This window comes from Hemiscyllium ocellatum, chromosome 16 (assembly GCF_020745735.1).
Source record: "Hemiscyllium ocellatum isolate sHemOce1 chromosome 16, sHemOce1.pat.X.cur, whole genome shotgun sequence".
NCBI lineage: Eukaryota > Metazoa > Chordata > Chondrichthyes > Orectolobiformes > Hemiscylliidae > Hemiscyllium > Hemiscyllium ocellatum.
Window position 1 is genome coordinate 47,220,080 of NC_083416.1, and position 16,667 is coordinate 47,236,746.

The 16,667-nt window shown below is 39.7% G+C and overlaps 1 protein-coding gene across 2 annotated transcripts; it reads right to left on the reverse strand.

Annotated features, from left to right (window-relative positions):
• Positions 1-4,905: 4,905 nt before the first annotated feature.
• Positions 4,906-6,563, reverse strand: LOC132823408 (thymosin beta-11-like). 2 transcript variants are annotated; one of them, XM_060837218.1, is made up of 3 exons: positions 6,496-6,563; positions 5,561-5,665; positions 4,906-5,272 (listed from the first exon to the last, which is right to left on the reverse strand). In XM_060837218.1, exons 2-3 carry the CDS (start codon positions 5,658-5,660, stop codon positions 5,235-5,237), a joined length of 138 nt encoding a protein of 45 aa, XP_060693201.1. In that variant the 5' UTR covers positions 5,661-5,665; positions 6,496-6,563; the 3' UTR covers positions 4,906-5,234. The 2 variants fall into 2 exon arrangements, with proteins under 2 accessions (XP_060693201.1, XP_060693199.1); XM_060837216.1 differs by having other exon boundaries at positions 5,561-5,668; positions 6,496-6,558.
• Positions 6,564-16,667: the final 10,104 nt, after the last annotated feature.

Sequence of the window (16,667 nt, forward strand, 5' to 3'; positions counted from 1 at the left end):
AGTCCTTTCTGCTATTCTGAATCTGTATGTAATAAAAGGATTCCCATTATGTGAAAAAACATCTCACCTTTGATTTGCACCACGCCATATCGCCACCATAATATGACAATTCTTTCTTTTTTGGCAGTCCCTCAGAGTTGAGGATGACTTGTTTCCACTCTGGGGAAGGGGTGGGGTTATGCGTTGGTTGAACCATTCAATCCTGGAGCCACAGTCTCTGTCACAGGTTTGATGAGGTGGGTGGTAGGATGCTCTGGATTCTGGTGCTTGATACAGGACATTCGTTAGGCCACTTTTAGAATATTGTGTGCAATTCTGGTCTCCCTCTTATTGGAAGGAAACTTGAAAGGGTTCGGAAAAGATTTACAAGGATGTTGCCAGTGTTGGAGGATTTGAGCTGTAGGGAGAGGCTGAATAGGCTGGGGCTGTTCTCTCTGGAGCATTGGAGGCTGAGAGGTGACCTTATAGAGGTTTATAAAATCATGAAGGGCATAGAGAGGATAAATAGACAAGGTCTTTTCCTAGGAGTGGGGGAGTCCAGAACTAGAGGGCATAGGGTTTAGGATGAGAGGGGAAAGATATAAAAGGGACCTAAGGGGCAGTTTTTTCACACAGAGGGTGGTGCGTGTGTGGAATGAGCTGCCAGAGGAGGTGATGGAGGCTGATACAATTACAGCATTTAATAGGCATCTGGGTGTGTAAATGAATGGGAAGGGTTTAGAGAGATATGGGCCAAGTGCTGGCAAATGGGACTAGATTGGGTTGGGATATCAGGTTGGCATGGACAAGTTGGACTGAAGGATCTGTTTTTGTGCTGTACATCTCTATGACTATAAATTGGTTTCCATGTGTTCCACTTGAAGATGATTGAAAATGTTGGTAATGTAAAAATAGAGCAGAGGGAAATATCAGGTAGAGCATATTAGTCAAATTATTAGAGAACCCAATAAAAAAAACTTAAAATGTGTTTTGTTATCTTTTCCTGTAAACCTGCTGAGTTTAGCAGAACCTAAAACACTACCCCCAGACCACCCCCAAAATGAAATATTTTTGCCCTTGGCCTCTGTCGTACCTAGAAATTACTGACATTTCAAGACGTGTCACTGAGAGTTTAGAGTAAAGGACAGGGGTCACATGTTAGAGTTTTCACAGGCCAGCTCATTTGGGCAATGGAGTATTATCCAGACAGGATGAGTTGAACTATACTAAGCTACAAAGGTATATTTCTTTTTTTTTTAAAAATAAGAACTACAGATGCTGTAAATGAGAAACAAAAACTAAATTGCTAGTAAAGCTCAGCAGATTTGGCAGCATCTGTGGAAAGAAATCAGAGTTAACATTCCAGGTTGACCGATCCTTTCTCAGTACTGAGTTAATGTTTTTGGTTAACATTTCAGGTCGACTGACCCTTCCTCAGTCCTTTGACCCAAAATGTTAACCAAAAATATTAACTCTGATTTCTTTCCACAGTTCCTGGCAAACCTGAGCCTTTCCAGTGATTCCTGTTTTTGAAGATGTATTAAAATCTTGGCACTTATCCATCCCTTTTGAAAATGTCAATGGATTCCTTATCTACATCCTTCAGTGGCAAATTCTGAATCCCAGCACAGGAATTCACAGAGTTTATACAGTCAAAGCCAGCTAGTAGAATAAAATAATGCAACAACAAATACATCCTTAAGCATGGAAAATTATTCTTTATCGAAAAATGTATTGAGTACTTTGTTCAAGATGAGGATTTAGTGACAAAGGAGAGAGCTTTAAGGAGATTGTTGGTCGTAAAGAAAATAAGATGGGAATTATTTTGCAGTTCAAGATAATGTTGGATTCATTGTCAGTTATTACAAGGCCCAATCATGCTTGATTTGATCCAAAAAAAAATCAGTGATGAATGGCTACAAAATAAATTGGACACTAAGTTTGTGCCCTTTGGTTTCAAGGAGAAAAATCTCAAATTATGAAAGAGTTTTTGGAAGTTGTACATTAATCTTTTGCAGTCAGATTATGCAGAAACAACACATTTTAAAATAATAAAAATAGCGAATTACTCATTGCAACAGTAAACAGATGTCGTTAATGAGATCACAAATAGGAATATGATAGAATTACAATACGATTAAGAACTAAATCAAAGAACTGTAGATATAATAAACAGAAATATCATGGTAAGAAATTCATGAAAATAACAATGTTTCCGATTCTAAATGGTACCATGAGTTGTTCATTGCCTTCCACCTAGAAACTAATTCAACAGTCTGATTACGCTTGGACCAGCTAAACATGCTGTCGGTGTGGTGCAGACATCGATGAAATCAGCTGACTGTTTTTCCAGACACAATGTAACAGGCGGCACAATGCACAGCACGGAAACAGATCACCGTGTTCAACATTCAAGCGAACTCCGGATGTAATCAAATCACCACCTCAAATTGTACAGACACGCAATAGCATTTTTTTTGTAAAATAGGACTTTACCTCTAATATATGTACCGAAGAAGAAAATTACCAATAATTTAATAAATAATGTTCATATAAACAGAGTGAGCATTATTAGCATTATGTCAGCCAGTTTTCTTCACAAATTTGTCTATCCTTCAACAAAGACTTAAGAATTCTCTCCTCTGTTCCACTGTGATACCAGCTGTTCCAAGCTCCGAGTGTTCCAAAATCAATTGCCCATCTGCTAGCTAACTGGCATTGTCTAATCGGGACCCTTTCTATAGGCATAATAAGTGTGATACTCGATATGAAAGATACCAGATCTGTTTCCAGAAACTCCATTTCTCCCAGACCGCCTATTTGTCATAGAGATGCTATTGTTCCCTATGGAAATCTTGAGAGAACTTGAAGGCTCCGCACCTCGATATTTTTATAGCAGGAAAACTATGCATAGTATTTCAGAGCTGTTTCAGATATTGAAAACATTTTACCTTCAACGGACATCGTCTGTAAACAGCAGTAGATTTGAAAATCAAATAAGTTTTTATTGGTCAAAGATGTGAGCCGTATTTGTTTTTATATATTCTAAATTGCGCAATTGTAACCCCTCTGTTTCAATTCTAGAAACTGAACAGATTATATGTCTTATTATTTTTAGTAACTTTACATGGTTATTAAATACACGAATACGGAAAGTTGTGATTAGCTTTTTCTGTGTAAAGAGTCGCTGACCTAGAACTAATTGTGCGGTAGCAGTTTTCAAAAATGAACATACAATATGAAATTTTTTTTAAAAAACCACCTCTGCCAACAACGGTACAATACAGAGGACTATTGTGTCTAGTGGGTTTCTCCCGGCTCCCACGAAATTTATACGTCATCGAGATAAGGCATTCTGAAGTCCAGCTTTGAGGAATACAATACATTATAAAACAGAATTTCACCCAATATGAAGTATTGCGTATTGTCTGTTTGTTAGAATATATAACCATTTCCACCTTATAAATAAGAAGGGGAGATATGTCATGAAATTTGAAGGATATAATGAAAATTAACAAAATAATTTAATGGAGTAAATCTTAAATTCTTGTAACTGTAATTAAAATGAAATACACAATTTAAGATATTATATACCTGATAAAATATTAATTGACTTTGTTCCTTTTCCCACAAATTTTCCTAATTTCTTTCTCCTGAAAATGATGTAGTTCAGCATAATTTCCACAGGTTGCAGCAGCAGCCATCTTCTAACTTCGATTTATGTATAAGCCTAGGCATTTAACGGTGAGGAGAGGAGGGTCATCCAGCTACCACCAATGTACTTCCATCTCATGTCCATATACACTCATATCACGAGCAGGAGATGTGCAATTCACCGCTAATTTGGGGATTTTGAGTTATTTGTAGTATATCGAGAGCCAAGCCAGGCAATCCTGTATTTATGTTTTACAGGCTGTCAGGAACCTAATCATTGCTTCCTAATACAATATGAAAGAATAGCCACACTACATACCAAAATACATTGAAGTTGTAAGATTTACAGTATGAAAACAGGACACAAATTTGACAATAGTTTGTTTTCACTGGATAATTTGAGGTTGTTCCTCAAGGAGGAAGGACTAAATAAACCATTCACCAACTTTTCTTACAAATACTTGGGAACAGACTGCCTGACCTCAGCTTGTTGATTAGGAGTGTCATAAGATTTGAGTAAACATTAAACTTTAACTAGAACAAAATATAATATGCATTTTTTGCAATGTAATCTTCCAGTTTACAAAATAGGTAATTGAAACAAAAATATGCAATTTTACAAGAAGTATCAATTTTTAAAACCTGGTGTCTACTGGACAAATTAAAATTTAAAAGGTTCTTTATGATTTGGAAACAAAATTCACAAATCACAACCATTACAAATTATGTTGTTACAATGCTCTCTTGAAGTTTGTAGGCAGGCAGAGATGATTAGAATATCACATATGACAATTCTTAATTAAATCACAGCTTCAATGTTTTGTATTGCACAAAAAAGACTTTCTAAAAAGACAGGTACACTTGAATTATGTTCATTAGTGACTATTTTAAGCAATGATAGGTTGTTAAGGAGCCTGAACAGAACTTCCTATACATTACAGTATTATTACTTATGACAGAGGACTGCCCAAAAACATTTTCATGATTGGTATATGTTAACAAAAAATTGCAAATGCAATTAAACATTGCAAGATAACATTTGTCCCTAGACACTTAACTGTTGTCTCATTCCTTTGAAACAGGTTATAGAAGTCTCATAGAAAGAAACACATCAAGCAACTACAACATTCATTTAATTAGTGTTTTAAAGAGGAGCAAACATTTATTAGATGCAAGATTTAAGGAAAGAAACGCCACGGATTTTGCCAATTACCTGTAAAGATTTCTTTGGGGTGTGGAAGGACAAGAAAAAAATCTAAACTGTTCCATACATTTGGTTATTTCATTGGTTTTTATTAGATTTGTAACATGTTAAGCATAGAAGTGTCCATGGAAAGATGGATTTTAAATACATAAATAAAATTAAACTGACTTCAAATATTTAGTGCGCAGATACATTGTTTCCTATCATTGTATGGTCCAAACACCATTATTTTGATAAGTTGGTCCCTTGGTGCACTACAGGGAGTAATCTCCATCTTGGGAGTGGACAGTATGCTACAACAGAGTCCCATCCGCGAGTCAGTTAGCAGTAAGGATTTTGAAACAAAAACCAGTCAACTTAAAAAAAAATAACAAGTTGCATCTCCTCCATTTCACATTCATGAAGTTGATTCTTGTCTTTTTTCCTCTTCAATTGCTGCAACAAAAAGAAGCCAAACTTTTAGCAAAACCTATGCAATTTAATTTCAGTTGCCCAAGCCAGGTTTCTGTAACAATAACCTTCCGAGTAAACTACGGTACTATATATCGATTTTAACATTGGTCACAATTTGCTACTACACCAGACATTAAAAGTATGCTGCTTTATTAAACAACGATTTCACTATTTCGTGCCAAATGTTGGTAATTTATAATTATCCTTCACAATGGTACCGTACAGGTGTGGTCAGTAGTCAGTAGCTGCCTCCATCTTTGACATACTCACTCTCTTTTGTTGGCAGAGGATTTTTCTCTTTGGTTTCTGTCTTCTTCAGTTTTTTCTTATCAAATTGTATGATTTCGCAAAGACTTGGTTTGTCTGACATGGCGTCTGCTGCAAAATAAAGTCACTATCAAAGACGGTACAGTGCAATGCGGCATGTAAAGTCATTTATTGCTTCCTATTGTGAATAGAACACGCACATTAGAAGGGTGATGCATTTACACATTTAAATTCAGAATAATATTTCAAATATAGCCCTTTTGTGCAAAAATCAGCAAAACGACCGTTAGATGAATGCTAAAACATGCATAGAATAAAACTGCAACAAAAACTACAAGGTGTTAGTAGCCCTGCAGACAACATAAATTTCAAAATTATGTTTTGCTAAATGACCTTTCATTTGGCTTTTTTGGGATTGATGTCCTCCCTAAAATTGGATTAAGATCACGCTAATCCTACATTCCTCTGTTTAACATTGTTGTCAATGGGAGCCGCCCTACATTAATTCAGGCTCAGACTTTTTACTGTTATTGTTTTAGAAAACACAAATTACGGGGGTTAGATGATTGCGTTTCATATAACTGATCTGAAATGAAACAGGCTAACAATGAGACCTCCCAAGACCCAGAATTTGAAATTAAATAGTATTATTCTAAGTTAAATTGCCAGTGTTTGTAATTTTATTTAATTTTCCACCCTTTAACAATTCGTCACGAAGATTTATCCAGCCTTAGTCTAAATAAACTAACACCTTTATCCGTTATTAATTTTAATAAAGGATGTGATTGCTCAGCAAACCTGCTAAAATTGCGAGCATCAATAAAGCTTAAATTCAAATATATACAAAATGAGAAGAAATTTGAATGTTCTAGTCACCAAATGTGAGGGGATCAGATTTTTTTTCTGTTTTAAAAAGCGATCGTAAAAGTATTACTTACCCTTATCTTTGTCCCGCTCTACGAAAGATTCAGATACAATTCTCTATCTGCACTGCTTGGGCGTGGATTAAAAAGCGCAGAGCTCCGCGTGATTAGCATAAATATCTGACAGAACAAGGACCGCCTTTCCGGAAATCAAGCGTGCAGCAAATAGCATTGCAGTATTCCTGGAACAGGCGGTGAGCATCAGCAGAAAACTGATGCAAAGCTGAGGTCTGGAGAAGCCATTTCTCCGGATTCAGGGCGCGAGTGAATTGCACTATTGGAGATTTGTACTGTGATGGACAAGTGAATGGGGTATTGTCCTCTCCCAGAGATGGGAAGAAAGGTACCTTTGCACCAACACCCTCGCATTCACGGAACAACAAACAGGCGTGAACAACATACTCGGAAAAGCGAGGATACTCCAATAATGAGACCTTTTTTTTATTTGAGGGAGATAGAAGAACCGAATATTATTTTCAGTGTAATACAAATTATAATTATCATGACACATTAAAATGACATTTTCTTGTATTGTTGATATTAGGCAGGAACACTCAAAGTTTATCTGAACACGTTGAAAAATAAACTTAATCGCGCTTTATAAAGCGCGTTGTGCAGATTCTAATCAGAATGACATCCGTCACAATAGTCTAGACTTTCAATTGATCAGTTCCAATGAAACATGTATTGTTCTATTATTATTATCAGTGTCACTAATCGAAGATCTACAAAGGAGGGTAAAAAGTGACAAAGACTTAGCTTCATTTTCAAATAACCCAGTCCCCTCGTACACAATTCTATAAAGTAGAATTAGCTGTACATTTTCTGAAAGGTTTTATTTCAGTTCAAACGAATAACTAGCTACAGGGATGGGGGAATGAGGGATTAATTATATTATAGCTTAACAAACTAGCATTGTGATAACAATACTTCCCTACTCCGTGGCTCTTAAAATGAGCTGAAAATGTGTTGCTGGAAAATCGCAGCAGGTCAGGCAGCATCCAAGGAGCAGAAGAGTCGACGTTTCGGGCATGAGCCCTTCTGCTCCTTGGATGCTGCCTGACCTGCTGCGCTTTTCCAGCAACACATTTTCAGCTCTGATCTCCAGCATCTGCAGACCTCACTTTCTCCTAGAGGCTCTTAAAATGAGGCAAGATGATATTTATGTGAATGCAAAATTAATTTGTAAACATTTTTTTGTGAAAAAAAGTTCCAGTTTCTTACAGGCAATTAGGCCAACTAATACAATATTAGCATGGTAACCTTAAAAACCTCATTTTGCAAGCTCCCTACTTCAGCTTGAAATCAAAGTATGTTCCATTTTTAATCTTTGTCTATCACAAAATACAAAGTTTTTTTGTCTCCCGATGCTAATGAACTGGGTTGGCAGTGTGATGTATGAATTGTTTTTGGATGAATAGCTTTCTATTTCTCAGCTGCATTTGAACACATAACTATTTACACTGAAATAAACTTCTAAAAGAGATTTAATATGAAAACTATGTTCACAGTTTCCCATTCAACAAACGAATGTGCATTTGTCATGTCAAATGTTAGCCAAGACATCCGTCCTGCTGCAGAACTGAAGAATTCAAAGCAATACACTTGGAAACTACAGAGGGTTACATAGGATATACAGCACAGAAACAAGCTATTCAGTTCAATGAGTTAAGTCCAGTGTTCATACTGAACTTAGACAGAGAGTCATGGAGACGTACAATACGGAAACAGACCCTTTGGTCCAACTTATCCTTGCTGACCAGATACCCTAACCTAATCTAGTTCCATTTGCCAGCACTTGGCTCATATCCCTCTAAACCCTTCCTATTCATATACCCATTCAGATGCTTTTTAAATGTTATAATTGTACCAGCCTCCACCACTTCCTCTGGCAGCTCATTCCATACATGCACCACCCTCTGCATAAAAAAGTTACCCCTTAGGTCCCTTTTAAATCTTTCCCCTCTCACCCTAAACCTATGCCCTCTAGTTCTGGACTCCCCCCACCCAGGGAAAAGGCCTTGTCTATTTGCCCTATTCATGCCACTCATGATTTTATAAACCTCTATAAGGTCACCCTTCAGCCTCCGACACTCCAGGGAAAACAGCCCCAGTCGATTCAGCCTCTCCCTTTAGCTCAAATCCTTCAACCCTGGCAACATCGTTATAAATCTTTTCTGAACCCTTTCAAGTTTCACAACATTCTTCTGATAGAAAGGAGACCAGAATTGCACACCTGACCATCTTCCCATTGATTTTCATCTAAATCTACCCTTTTCCCTCAAATACTTATTTTACTTTGCCTTAATCTATGTTATTCACTTCAACCACAGCTTGTTGCAGCAAGTTCTATATTCTTACCACTCTTTGGATAAGGAGTTTATTCTGAATGTCCTTATTGGATTTCTTGGTGATAATCTTATATTGGTGACCTCAAGTTATACACTGTGGAGTAAACGAAACTGTGCCTTTACTCTGGAAAATGTACTGAGTGTGATCAAAAAGAATCAGTTCATAGTTAGATCAGATCACATTAAACTGGAACCTGGGTATGTAGGACTCCATTGACGGTTTGTAATTAATTATGGTCAATAAAGTCGGTCACTTTTCAATCATAACAGTGCAGATCTCACTACATGGTAGCAATACTGGCATGAGCCACAGAATTCTAGGCAGACAGTAAAACCCTGTACAGCCAATCATAGTAAACCACAAGATCAACCTAGTGATCCAAAGCCAGAGGTGGAGGAAATACCTGAAATGAAACCCAATAGTGGTAGAGGCCGGCAAGTGACAGAGTTTGAGGCATACCTATGCAATGAAACAGGAAACTATGTACAGAAACTGAAGTTAGAATGGGAGAAGGCCCATGGCAGAACATGCAGTTAGTATCAGGCAATACTACCAAAAATGTATGCTACAGAATTGCAACACCCCTAGCCAAGCTTTTCCAGTACAGCTGCAAAACTGATATCAACCTGACAATGTGAAAATTTGCCCAGATATGTTCTGTACACAAAAAGCAGGATAAATCCAACCCATCCAAATACTGCTGCATTAGTCTACTCTCGATCATCAGTAACATGATGTGTGGTCTCGGAAATGAATGCCAGACTACTCAGACCCCTTGGCATCATGGTAGCCCACAAAACCCACCAGCGCACTAAAACAGCAGCTAATGAACTTAAAAGATCCTATACAGACAACAAGCAAAACTAATGTCATTCACAAAATACCGTGCAAGGACAGTAACAAACAGTACATTGGACAAACAGGTAGAAAACTAACCACCAGGATACATGAACACCAACTAGCCACAAAAATGATTTGGAGATGCCGGTGTTGGACTGGGGTGTACAAAGTTAAAAATCACACAACACCAGGTTATAGTCCAACCGGTTTAATTGGAAGCACACTAGCTTTCGGAGCGACGCTCCTTATCAGGTGATCACCTGATGAAGGAGCGTCGCTCCGAAAGCTAGTGTGCTTCCAATTAAACCTGTTGGTCTATAACCTGGTGTTGTGTGATTTTTAACTAGCCACAAAAAGACATGACCCTCTCTCACGAGTATCCTCACATATGGATGAAGAAGGACACCACTTCAACTGGGACAACACATCCATCGTAGGACAAGCCAAACAAAGACATGCACGAGAATTCCTACCAGCATGGCATTCCAACCAAAACTCTATCAACAAACACATCTACTACCCTCATTCCTCATTTTCCAGACACTTTCCTCATTCCTGATGAAGGGCTTATGCCCGAAACGTCGAATTTCCTGTTCCTTGGATGCTGCCTGACCTGCTGCGCTTTTCCAGCAACACATTTTCAGCCCATCTACTACCCCCTAAGAAAAGGAATGAGAAATGACTTCACCACAGGAAATAACATACCACAGGAAATGACATCACCAACCCAAAGAAACCCAAACATATAAGTAGAAAACAGGAATTTTCAGCATTGTTTCACCTGAGGCCCACTGAAGGTTTTATCTAGTGGGGTAATGAAATATCTGGAAATGAACCTTCCAGCTCAGTGAGCAAACCCACATCCAAAACCTCAACATGAGCTACAAATCTTCTCAAAACTCACATAGTGCAGTATGTCAGATAGACCGAACTTCACAAACAAAAGAGGTTTTTTTTTCTTTTTTTTAAAAGACTAACATTGTTAATTTTTTTTGTTTCTTTTTTTCCCTCCCACACTACTGCCTAACTGCGGTAGTGCTTATTTTCCCTAGCACCCATGGTGTGTGTGTGTGTGCAGGTGTGAGACACAGTGAGAGACACAAAGTGCACAAATCTTTATTTAATTTCCACCACCAGAAAAAATAGGAAAACACCCAAGTGGCCAGTGACAAGCAGTGCCCTTAAGAGGTTATTTTTATCTGAGTAGTCAGATAATCTTTCTGGAGTTAGACTGCTAACTTCAACTCATTCTGTTTTGTCAATCAGAAAGATCCAAACAGTTCAGAACCACAAGGAGAGTATGACACTGCTTCTGTCATTGCTTTGTGTCTTAATTGTGGCAGGTAAAGCCCACATCAGTGACAGAACTGTGCCATCACAGATGCTGAGTGACACGTATGCCAGAGGACAGGCCATTTTCAGGTGGTTTGCTGAAGTAGCAAAGGAGTTCACAACCTACATTTTGAAAGATAAATATCAGTCTTTTCAGGCCTGCAGCAGTTTAAGAAACAGATGCCCCAAATGAACAAGATGACTACAATGCATTCCACTTGCGTGTAGTGATAGTCCCACAGGATTAATTTTGGTATGCAGAGATTAAAGTGAATGGCAAAAAAAAAGTTTGAAATTGGATACAGAAGCAGATGTCATGATGGAAACCAGAAATCCTCAGACTGTCATCTGTTAAACCTTGGTGTTTGAGAAGTACAATAATCAGAGTAAGACCTTCACATGTAATTCCTGAAGTTTTTTTTATTGAGCAAGGCTACTTGTACAGCTTCCACATTTTTCAATTAGCACATACCAAAAACAGTTAAAAACTATGCCAAAATTTTGGACTTCAGATGAAGAGCAGAAGCTTTAAAGGAGATTTTCATCTAAAGTGTGGTGAGAATCTGGATGCACTACCTGACAAAGGTGGGAAACCTGACAACCTTTAGAAAGGATGTAAGTGAGCAATTGACATCAAAACGCTCTGGGCCAAATGCTGGTAAGTGGGATTCGTGTAGATTGATTGACACAGACTCAATGGGTTGTGAAACAACTCCACAGAAGCCAGTATCCTGTCACCAAGTCACCCTTTAATTATATGTGCATAGCTCTTACACTTGTCCAGCTTTCTCATAGCGAACAGAACCCCTGACACTCTTGTTTATGTCTCTCAGCCAGGACTCCCTGACTGGAACCAATTTGGAAACTCATTTTCTATGAGAACCACCTGGCTGACCTTGTTACAATTACTACATCCCTTACCCTCCAGGTGTGGGGACATAAGCCTGTTCTTTCTCTTGTAGACTGTCTTGGGGCATTTTTGCACTGGATCCGATTCTTCTGACTGAGTCTTGGATATAATGGTGTGTACAGGACTATAGCCTGCCTCTTGAACCCAGAGCATGTTGGAAGAAATTCATCCTCTCCTTCAAGTGATAGTGGCATCGAGGCTGTGACATCCACCATGTCCATCTCAGACTCCAAAGTTTCTTTGATGCTGGATGGACTGGGAGAACCTAGGGGTTCTGACGACCTTTCCTGCTGTTCTGAGGGGCCATATATATTTTGCTTTTGAACCATTTGCGAGTTTGCAGCTTTCATATGGTCCACATGTTTGTCCAGGACCACTTCACCAATTCAAACTTTGTATGTCCTGGGACCTGACCTTGTGTTGACCATGCCTATTACCCATGCCAGGCCATTTCTGTTTTTGGCACCAAACTTGTCCCTAACATAAACTGTCTCTCTTGCTTAGCGGTGTCTTATGTCTGGCATTGGTGTTCCTGACGCCATGTCATCCTTCTCCCCACATTTGGGAAGATCAGATTTAACCTGGTGCAGAGTCTTCACCCAATTAGCAACTCTGCTGGAGCTATCCTTGTAGTTGCATGAAGGGTGGTCTGATAATCAAATAGGCACCAGGTCAGTTTGATATCTAGTGATGGATGGTATGGTGCTGTCCTTACATGCCGAGTACCATTCAACGTTAAGAAATACTTGAATTCCCTGCTGGTAACACACTTCTGGGGCCCATGTATAGCAAAAATTGCTTGCACCTTTCCTATCATCGTCATTCTGCGTAACAAATGAACTCCATGCATGTCCAATCACTTTGAGTGCGCATCACAATGACTAAGAATGTTGAGCTCATGAAAGGGCCAACATAATCAATGCGTAACGGAGTCCAGGGTTTACCCGGCCATTCCTACCAATGTGGGGGAGCTGCTGGTTATAATTGATATCCTTGTTGGCACTCTGGGCACTGCCTCACCAACGTAGTTATGTCTTCTTCCAATGCTGGCCACCAGACATAACTTCTCGCCAATATTTTCATTTTGGACCCCTCTGGATGACCCTGGTGGAGTTCAGCAGTATCTGGCAGAAAACATTGTTTGGGACAATCACTCTTCCTCCTCACAATAAAATGCTATCCTCTACAGTGATCTGGTCTCACTGGATCCAGAAAGATTTCAATTCTGGTTATGATGGCCCCACTACCACCAGCTGTTAAGTTGTGTCCATGACCAGATATTTTTGTATCCACAGTCTGATATTGTCAGCAGTGTCAGGAAAAGTATCTTGAAAGTTTAAAAGCAGAACAGATTCTTCTAATGGCAGCACCACTGGTTGTGTACCTGCCAGCAGGAGGCAGCACAAGGTATCTGCATTTGCTACTTGGCCTCCCACATGGTGTTCAAACTTGTAATTTTACACACTTACAATGGGAGTCTGCTGCTGAATTCAACCTGAAGCTATGGGTGGCACGTCCTTGTCCTCTATGAGTAGCTCTAGCAGGGGTTTGTGATCTGTTCCTATTACAATTTTACATCTGTAAACGTAATGGTGGAACTTTCTCACACCAAAGATGCCTGCCAAACTTTCCTTCTCTATCTGGGCGTGTCAGCGCTCTACATCAGCCAATGTCTGGGAAATGTATGCTATTGGTATTCCTCTCCATTGGGCCATCTGTGAGTTACCCTGCCCTGAAACTGTATGGGGAGACATCGCATGTCAGCATCAGAACTTGCTAGCGATCATAGTGTGCCAACACCTTAGCTGATGATAGCTGCTTCTTCACTTCCGTCAAGGCTGTGTCTCGGTTACGAGACCATTTCCAAGGCTGACCCTTTTTTAAGAGTTGATGCAAAGATGCCAGGGTTGAGGCCAGGTTACATATGAACATTCAATAATAGTTCACCAGCCAAGAAAAGACTTAAGTTCCAGGACAGACATGAGAGCCAAATTACATTTGATCGCCCTCACTTTATCTTACAACAAGTGTAACACAATCTTGTTAATTTTGTAGCCCAAGTAGGTCATTTGGGTTGCCTGGAAAATACACTTTTCCTTCTAAGTCATATCACCCGCCTTGGAGAAATATCTAAGGACTATGTCCAAGTTCTCTAAGTGCTCTTTATCTGTGTCCCGTTAATAGCACATCATCCAGATAAATGATGACCTGGGGTTGTCTTTGTAAATTGTTCTCCATGGCTGGAAAATGGCACCGCCTGATGATATCCAAAATTAGAGTCTCATATATTGGTACAAACCCTTATGAGTATTAATTGTAGCATACTTCTGTGAATTCTCATCTAACCGCAAATGCAAGAACACATGGCTCATTTCCAGCTTTGTCGAGGACAACAATAGCGCCCCCCTTCCCCCAACCCCAGCTTTGCATAGAGGTCCTCTCTGTGTGAGGGTTTGGAAATTTATCCAGCTGAGAGAAGCTGTTTATCATTTGTTTCAAATATCCATAAGGGTGAACTGACCCGTTAGGTTCACAATCAGTAAGACTGTGCTACCTATTCTGTAAACTGTACTGGTTTAATAATTCCTTTGATCTCCAGCCTTCTAATTTCTGTCTCTACTTTTGCCCCTAAGGCAAAAGGCACTGGGAGGATCTTGCACAATTGTGGAATCATTTCTTGGTCAATATACAAGGTGGCCTTGCACCCTTTGATGGTCCCTAAACCTTCTGGAAAAAAATTCCAGGTATTTAAATTGAACTTCACTCAGACAGCCATTTTCTAATAGAAAATCAAAGTGAATCTTTGTCAACTAAGTTAGGCTTAGGACAGAACCTTTTATTACAATCAGTGGTAACTGAACCAGCTGTTTCTCATACAAGACCGGGATTGAAGTTGTACCCTTAATCTTTAAAGGTTCCCTGGTAGAAGGTTCTCAGTTTAGCCGAGATCATGTGCAAACTTAAGGGTTGGAGCCCAGAACGAATTTTGTTAAAGACTGGTTTTGCAATCACTGACACAGCCGTGCCAGAACCTGTTAGAACTGGGTGACCTTTTAACCAGCCATTTATTTTGATTAATTCTGATTTGGATGTTGCTAAGCAACGTAACTATTCCAAACCAGATAGAGGTGGACTTTCCAGGGTGTGCACTCTCCTGGATACCAGCCTATGAGCTCTCTTACTCTATGTCATAGAGTCATAGTGTTGTACAGCACGGAAACAGACCCTTCGGTCCAACCCGTCTGTGCCAACCACATATCCCAACCCAATCTTGTCCCACCTGCCAGCACCCGGCCCATATCCCTCCAAACCCTTCCTATTCATATACCCATCCAAATGCCTTTTAAATGTTGCAATTGTACCAACCTCCACCACTTCCTCTGGCTGCTCATCCCATACACATACGACCCTCTGCGTGAAAAAGGTGCCCCTTAGGTCTCTTTTATATCTTTTCCCTCTCACCCTAAATCTATGCCCTCTAGTTCTGGGCTCCCCCACCCTAGGGAAAAGACTTTGTCTATTTATCCTATCCATGCACCTCATAATTTTGTAAACCTCTATAAGGTCACCCGTCAGCATCTGACGCTCCAGGGAAAACAGCCCCAGCCTGTTCAGCCTCTCACTATAACTCAAATTCTCCAACCCTGGCAACAGCTTTGTAAATCTTTTCTGAACCCTTTCAAGTTTCACAACATCTTTCTGATTTGAAGGAGACCAGAATTGCACGCAATATTCCATCAGTGGCCTAACCAATGTAAGTCTAGTGAGACTTCTTTGCTATTTCCGGTCTGCATACCGGTAGCAACTACAATGGCTTGCTGGCCTTGACCTTAAGAAAATTTTAACTATTTGGTTGAGGCTTGGCTTTGATTTGGGGTTTTGCTGTGGGCTGACCTAGAGTCCCTCCATCCAGGATATGTTGTGAGTGAGGCTATGCAATTGCCTTCAGTCAAGCTGTGTCGTTCAAGCAAGATTGGCCTGGCGAGGGTGTCCTCTTCAATTGCCATTCCCTGTAACTCATATGCTCCATTTGCCACATTTTTTAAATGGCAAAGCCAGTTGTACTGCCTGCTTGAAGTCCAGTTGGACTTCATGTAGTGGGCACCTTTACATGCTTATATAATTAATCCCACATACCAAACAGTCTCTCAGCATCTCGTAAAGGGTTAAACCAAAGTCACGTGCCTCTGCCTGTCAAGTTAACCTCATCAAAATCCTGTCGTAGATTTCCAAGTTTTTGAATTGCTGAGCAAACCTGATAGTGTCTCAGGATTAGGGGAGGCTTGGAGTTATAATATTCCTTAACTAAATCATGAACTCTTGAAAGATTTTATATCTCATGCCTCAGGGAAAATTAGGCACCTAATAATTAAAAAAGGTGTGGGTTCACAAGCTGTTAGAATTACTCATTGCTTTCCATTTGTCCCAATGTCATTTGCCCAGAAAAAAGACATATTCTTTCCCCATACTGGCCCCCGTCTTCGACAGCAGTATCAAACAAGTCAAGCTTTCTAAATAAAGGCATGTTGTCAGAAATACTTGGACTGAAGGTTCATAGCTCCTTGAAAGTGGAGACGCAGGCAGATAGGATAGTGAAGAAGGCGTTTGGTATGCTTTCCTTTATTGGTCAGAGTATTGAGTACAGGAGTTGGGAGGTCATGTTGTGACTGTACAGAACATTGGTTAGGCCACTGTTGGAATATTGCGTGCAATTTTGGTCTCCTTCCCATCGGAAAGATGTTGTGAAACTTGA